Below are 7,801 nucleotides of genomic sequence, written 5' to 3'. Positions count from 1 at the left end.
GGGTTCAATTCTGGGTACTGCCTGTGTGGAGTTTGCAAGTTCTCCCTCTGTCTGCGTGGGTTTCCTCGGGGTGCTCCGGTTTCCTCCCACATGCCAAAGACTTGCAGGTTGATAGGTAAATTGGCCATTATAAATTGCCCCTAGTATAGGTAGGTGGTAGGGAAATATAGGGACAGGTGGGGATGTGGTATATGGAATTAGTATAGGGTTAGTATAAATGGGTGGTTGATGGGCGGCACAGACTCAGTGGGCTGAAGGGCCTGTTTCAGTGCTGTATCTCTCTAAACTCTCCTGCTCTTCTTTGAAAGAGTGCTGCAGAATCTTTTACAACCACCTGAGGGCAGGGTTGGGCCTCAGATTAACATCTCATCCAAAGGAAAACACCTCAGACTGCAGCACTGCAGCGTCAGTCTACATTTTCGTGCTCAAGTCTCTCGAGTGGGAGCAGCGAACACAATATACCACATTGAAAGCAGTACGTAAATTGCTGTTTCACTTTGAAGGAGTGTTTGGGGCCCCAGACTGTGAGAAGGGAATGGTCCCCATCAATCTCAGTTTGGAAATTATTAATTGACCTAGTCCCAATAGATTTTTAGGAGGTTTTTGGGTTGGGATGGGGCAGGCATGGGGGTGGGGGGAGGCGCAGTGGGTGGGAGAAAGAAAGAGTTCTAGATTTCCACCACTTGTGTAAAGAGGTGCTTTCTGGCATCACTCCTGATTGGCCTAGCACAATTTCCCTCCCTCAAGTAGGAGGTGACCTAGAATAGCTGCAAGTAATGTTTAGCTGGGCCTCAGTGGTTCCCAAATAATGTTTACAAAAATAATTGCTGAATTCATGCAATTTAAATTCCACCGTGCAAAGCCATTTTGCCAATGCCTTTAGTTTCAGCAGAGTTACAAGACTTAGGACCAATCTTTTTTATCCAGATTCCTCAAGTAATTCTTAGCTGAATATAGTGACTTCTGACTTTGATTTAACAATTTAATTAATGCTCAGTTCTAAATAGAAACCTGTATTTTCATAAAAATTAAATATTTTCCATATTAATATAGAACTGGAGTACATGCCTGGGCAAGCACAAAAGTACTAATAAAATAATGGAATCTGGGAGTCAGCTCATCCATAATATGTTACATCCTCATGCTTTTCAGAACACACTGACTTTTCCTGATGTAATTTCACAGGTTTCAGAACCTCTGGTAACTGCCAAGCGGTGGTTCTTCGTTTACGAGCCAGGGTTGCACAGTATGGTAGACATTACAAGCTGATGCTGTCCTCACAGGCTGACTATAGATGCACAATGCCAGGAGCAGCCAGTGAAGTGCCAGAACCCTGGATGAACAAGCAAGAAAGTTAGGAGTTTGGTAATTATTTTAATGTTTTTGGAGACAAATTACATGATAGATCTACAGACATTGAACAAAATATTGTAGGACTATTAGGAACCAGAGCAGGGCGAGTGAAAATTAATCTGGGGGATGAGATAGAGAGCACATAGAACTGTATTCATTCTATGAAACAGATTAGAATGTTTGAGAGATGTAGTAACCTGTATAGTATGAACAACCCCCAAAAATCTACTTTTATACCACGTTGCAATATTAAAGTCATTAAAAAATATTGATGATTTATACATCAATAAGCAACTTTCTAGAGAAAAATTAATGAGTTTGAAATCAAACAAACATCAGAATTCCGCATTACATATGGGGCTACTGAGACAACAGTGCATTTGACAACATGTATACATATTCCCAACTGGCAGCACACCATTAACAGTCAAGTTGCATCCACAATTGAATAATAACTAAAAACTTAGAGATCAAGAAGAAACAAGCCGCAGCCCAACCCATACACTCGTGCATCTTTCCCAAGAGTGTTCCATTGGTAATACGGCTGTTTCAAATTGGCAACAGAAGGATCCAGAATGAATGGCAATGCCACATGTATCAGACACTTACACAGTCAAGTTGGCACCTTTAAATTTAAGATATGCATTGCGCTGCATTGCAGCACATAAATCAACTGAGCTTCTAACCCTGGCCTTTTCACAAGGAAAAGGGGGCAAATCAGGGTCATCTGCATACACGGTATTTGCAAAAAGGCAAGGCACTGTATGAAGTGCTCTGTACACTGACTTCAGTAACCTGATTTAAAGAGGTGAAGAACTTACAGCCTCAGTTAACTACCTCATTTTTAAAAGTTTAACTTGTTTTTGTTGTAACCGTGCAGCCCTGTTCTCCCTAGGCATAATCAACTGTGGCTAATAGGGCCCTTGTGCCAACACTCCTTTAACCTGGATCATGAGGTCTGGGATGACTTTCATTCAGCTTTTCCTTCACCCACAAAGGAGGGCCTGATTGCCACTCCAAATCCCTCCCCACCCTGTCATCATACAGATGAAGTCAAGAACTCAGTAATGTGAAGGTTAAGAAGTTCTGTGAAAAGGTCAGTGAGCTGAAATGTTAACTGTTTCTCTTTCTCCACAGATGCTGCCTGACCTGCTGAGTTTTTCTAGCATTTTCTGTTTTTACTTGAGGAGAGGCAATCATGACTGTTAACCAGGAGTGTACACTGGGTCACACTAAAAACTAGAGCCTCATGGGTGATGTATGAAGTTGACCTCCCAGCTCCCATTCATCTGCAAAAATCTCAAACTGGAGATGGATCTCCGGTGTTGATTTGAGATTTATCTACCATGAAAGCAAGAGTTTGAACGGCCCTTTCCAAGCCACTGGGTCCACAAACTTAAAACAGGACAAACCAACAGACAAGAAGGACATGCACAAAAGAACAGAGCTGCCAGGGCTGAATTACCAGGATACACATAGCCCAGTTTGGACATCCTTAAACTGCCTGGCTGGCAGGCTCATGTGGTCCTGTTGGGACAGCCCTAAAGTAAACCAATGACCCACACGCTGTGACACTCCACGAGTGGGCACTTGCGGGATCATCCAAATTCATGTTTTTCAACTTGGGCAGAGAAACTAATACAACCAACTCAAATACAAAAGTTTACAAAAATATATGAATTGTATTAAAATTCAACACAAGAGCAGCTGGTTATCTACAGCCTACACCTCACTAAGCAATCAAAACACAGGTGTAGTTTGGGTCTTAATGCTGCTGAATGCATCACACTCCAGTCAGAAACCATTGCTAGTTTTACAGTGAGTGCATTAAGGTGGAAGTCCTCCTGCTGGATCATTTTAGCAAAACAGTCAGCACAACTACCATAGGCTTTCCCAACCTGTACTCAGACCAACCTTTTCACAATTAGTGGCAGGAGGCATTGTTTCCTCCCTTTCACTCCCAGTGTCTGGAGTTATCCCCTCCTAATGTGCCCATATCAAGTGGGTTTACCCCTTCCAATACATTCATATCTTGTATTAGTCTCTGTAACTTGGCTGGTCTGGCAGCATCTGTGGAAAGAGAAATGGAGTTAACGTTTCAGGTCTGTGACCTTTCTTCAGTTTGGATGGAAGGTCACAGACCTGAAACATTAACTGTTTCTCTCTCCACAAATGCTGCCTGACCTGCTGAGTATTTCCAGCATTTTCTGTTCTTCAGATTTCCAACATCTGCAGCATTTTACTTCTGCAACTTGGTTGCTTGGTTTTCTTTTTGGTCCTTTTTATTCTTTTAAAAAAATACTTGATTTCTGAATACCGATTTAACTTTTCAAAGTAGACTCCAAGGAGAAAGAGTCGGCACCAATTATTAACCTAGGAGTGCTGCTGATTTCCAGCCCCTTATGCATTTTGCTACATTGTCAACTCTTATGGAGAAGAGTTTTTGTTGAACAGCTACCAAGAAGCACATTCCCTTCAAAGTATGGGGGCATAGCTTCATCTGGTTCTGTTCTGTATATGGTAACTGATGAATATAATTTTGCTTTTACTAGGCCATGTCTAATGAAATACTGTTTAGCTGACTATATCCAATTATTTCAGACAATGATGAAACATGCTTCATTTGCAGATTCAATTTGCTCAAAATGAAGACAACCCAATGAAACTATCAAGAAATGAACACCACAGAATTCAGCTGCCACTTTTGCTCCTGGGCCTGTTCAGCTGCCATTTTCACACTTACACTGGTCAGAGACTGACTGCATTAAGATTTCTTTATGCTTTTGGAAAATCTGACCATTTCCTTCACTAAATTAAAACTGTAAAGTTTAGTATTTGTTGCCCGGAGATAGGCAGAACCCACAATCTGTAAAGTAGCACTCTCTTTTTGTCATTTCTTTCTACAAAGAGATAGCCATCTTAGATTTAAGGTGGTCAAATACTTATGGAAAAACTGCACCTACTATTAATCAAAGTCAGCCAATGCGTGAATCTTAAAGGGACTGTGCAGTGCAACAAGCCGGGCACACGCAGCAAACGAAAGTTAGAGGGAATATTGGTTGAAGTGCCTGTGAGGGCAGGCTTACACTGTCAAATTGCAAACAACCCCACCAATACTAAAATGATCAGAAAGTGTTTCTTTCTCTGAAGATGATGAAAGATCCTGTATTGCAGTATGAGGCAAAAACATTGTTTTCATAATTTTTGGTCATAAAAATCCCTAACTGAGTAGTTATACACTGATGACAAATGATTCATATTTAAATTACGGGAACATTGACTGATGCTCACTGACTGAGCCACTGGATACATTCAGAGTTCACAGTATCCTTTCACACGTCCCAATGATTTCATCCATTGCCTAAGCTAGCAATACTATTAAGTTCATTTATCAGCTTTGAACACCAGCAGTCTTCATTTTTGCAAGGTTCCAAATCACAATCATTAACAAGGACTTCTTCCCTTTAGGATCTAATGAGACTCTAATGGGTGTTATGCATCAAACTAAAAGCTAAAAATTCTCTTAAAGCCAACAACTCACCATTTTAGAGAGACTAAACAAACAGGAAAGGTTGTGGTGTAGCGTGCTGGTGCTGCAAGTTCGGAGTCAGAGAAAGGGCTGCACAATGGATAGACACTACCCAGAGCGAGAACAAAGATAAAAACACAAGAGAAAGTTAGAGCGAGTTATCCAGGGCCACTGTCTCAGAATCTCCCAATGGTTGGCTCACAAACAGCATTGGCAGAGACCCAATGGTAGGTCACCTACCTTGTCTCTCAGTTGCAGAACATGTGAGAAAAGGCGATTTAAAAATGCTTTCGGTTTCAATTATTAAAAACAGTCTCTGGAAAGGCTCCACAGTGTAATGAAAACTACTTACAAACTTTTAGGTTATTGCCTCTTGATGTGCTCAACAGTGACGAATTATGTGCATGGCACAAGTTAAGTTGCAATATAACAAGGAAATTTAAAATAGAAAATTCTGAAAATACACAGATCAGTCAGCATCTGTGGTGAGAAAGGAGTCAGGCGCAAATGTGTCTACACCTGAAACACCAAATTTCAGATGTCGCTATGTATCTTCAACATTTTTGATTTATGATTTATTTTCTTTTAACCCAAGAATGCAGACTTGGGACTAAGGTACTCTCTGAAAACAAAGCTAGAGGTCTGTTTCGGTGCCATTCTGCCGAATGGACAACCTCCACTCCCAAAACACTACAGCATTACAATATCCCCCTTATTCACCTTGCAACAGCTTAGCCTGGCAGTGTGGACTAACAAATTAAAGATTGCTAACAGCCAATCTGTCCTTCTGCTAATATGTCCCATCAGGTGACTGGATTTACACTCCCTGATACAGAGGCTCGAGTTTAAATTTTGGATCGTATATTGCACTTGCTTGTCGCAAACTTTGCTACTGTTCAATTTACAGACTTTTGCCTTATAAATACTTAAGTCAGTTAAAGAACAGGGGATTTGTAATTCTGAGTAACTTTTAAGAGACAGCAATGGAAAGTCTCTAGTGTAAAATATTAGTATCAATTCTGATGGAATACAATATTGAGTAAAGCACAAAGTTATTTCCCACATACAGTTTCTAGGATATTTTAGAATTTTTAAATAAAAAGAATCATTGCCTCACTGTCTAACTTTACAGATCTCTTGCTTTGACTGGTGGAGGTCACCAGCTGGGAACCTCTGATAATTCGTTCATGCAGAATGCATTACTGGAAGCTTACTGCTCCCCTCATTTCCATTTCAACTCCAGACGTCAGAAGAGTAACGGCCTTTTGTCATCAGTTTCTTGACATAATCAACAGCCTGCGTATGTGTCAATTCGCCAAGTTCAGCGGCAATTTCGTAGAACATGTTCTGGACGTCTCTTGCCATATTCTTTGCATCACTGAAAAATAGAAAGGTTTGTCTTTATATAGCTCCTTTCATTACCTCAGGAATTCCCAAAGCACGTTACAGCCAACTGACTATTATTTTTGAAATGTAGCTACTGTTGAGTTGTAGGAAACATGGCAGCTAATTTGCACATAGCAAGGGCCCACAATCAGCAATGTGAATGACCAGACAATCTGTTTAAGTGATATTGGTTGAGCAATAACTACTGTTCAGGACACCAGGGTGAACTTCCCTGCACTTCCTAACAGCTCGAACTTTGCATTAAAAATAACGGTGAAGTTGTCAGCGCTCAGTAATTATAATCATTATGGCAAGAAGGTGGCCATTCAACCCATTGATCCATAGAGCAATCCAGTCAGTCCCATTCCCCCAGTCTATCCCCACAGCCCTGCAAGTTTATTTCCCTCAAGTGCCCATCCAATTTCCTTTTGAAATCACTGATTGCCCCCGCTTCCACCACCCTCGAAGGCTGTGAGCTCCAGCTCATTACCATTAACTGTGTATATACGACAGCAACTTCTAGCATCCATACTTGTGCAGTTAAACGTGGTAATCAGCAACCTGTTATTCGATTTGCCCTACTCCTCCACCAATTTTGGTGGTCTGGCATCTTGACAATAGACTTGTCTTTGAAAAACATGCAAAGCATGAATTTTCAGTACTTACCCAGTAAACATTTGTTAAGTGTGTCCAGGATAGTTTTCTGAAGCAGTATGTGGATGGCCCTACTAGAGAAGGGGCTACACACGACCTCCTCTTAGGAAATGAGGCTGGGCAGGTGGTTGATGTCAGTGGGGGAGCACTTTGGGACCAGTGACCATTACTCTATTAGCTTCAAGATTGTTATGGAAAAGGATAGGACTCAAGTTGAAGTCCTAAATTGGGGAAGGCTAATTTCGATGGCATCAGACAGGAACTCTCAAAAGTTGAATGGGAGAGGCTGTTTACAGGTAAAGTGACGTCTGGCAAGTGGGATGCTTTTAAAAGCGAGATAGGAAGAGTTCAGGGCCGGCATGTTCCCATTAGATTGAAGGGCAAGGCTGGCAAGTTTAGGGAACCTTGGTTGACTAGGGATATTGAGGGTCTGTTCAGGACAAGAAGGAGGCATATGTCAGGTATAGGCAGCTGGGATTGAGCGAGTCCCTCAAGGAGTATAGGGGATGTAAGACTACACTTAAGAAGGAAATTAGGAGGGCGAAAAGGGGCCATGAGATTTCCCTGGCAGATAAGATAAAGGAGAATCCTAAAAGATTCTATAAGTGTATTAAGAGTAAAAGGGTAGCTAGGGAGAGAGTAGGTCCCCTTAAGGATCAGTGTGGTAATCTATGTGTGGAGCCACAGGAAATGGGCGAGGTCTTAAATGAATACTTCTCCACAGTAAATACAGACGAGAAGGTCATGGAAGCTAGTGAGTTCAAGGGAGGGAACACTGATATCCTGGAGCATATCAACATTACAAAGGAGGTGGTGTTGGAGGTTTTGAAGCGCATTAAGGTGGATAAATCCGCAGGGCCTGACCAGGTATATCCTAGG

General features: G+C 41.6%; 1 protein-coding gene across 9 annotated transcripts in view; it reads right to left on the bottom strand.

The window, feature by feature from the left end:
- Window positions 1-1,354: 1,354 nt before the first annotated feature.
- The window catches only part of LOC137346590 (NADPH--cytochrome P450 reductase-like), a 105,219-nt gene continuing 98,772 nt past the window's right edge, over window positions 1,355-7,801 (bottom strand). For all 9 annotated transcript variants that reach the window (XM_068010109.1, XM_068010112.1, XM_068010114.1 and 6 more), the window contains one exon: window positions 1,355-6,260. In XM_068010109.1, the coding sequence (XP_067866210.1) occupies window positions 6,116-6,260 (145 nt within the window). In that variant the 3' untranslated portion in view covers window positions 1,355-6,115. The remainder of the gene's footprint in view (window positions 6,261-7,801) is intronic.

The sequence above is a fragment of the Heterodontus francisci genome, chromosome 30 (genome assembly GCF_036365525.1).
Source record: "Heterodontus francisci isolate sHetFra1 chromosome 30, sHetFra1.hap1, whole genome shotgun sequence".
In the NCBI taxonomy this organism is placed as follows: domain Eukaryota; kingdom Metazoa; phylum Chordata; class Chondrichthyes; order Heterodontiformes; family Heterodontidae; genus Heterodontus; species Heterodontus francisci.
The sequence above is the reverse complement of the archived record's forward strand: the minus strand, read 5'-3'. Positions and strand labels throughout refer to the sequence as shown.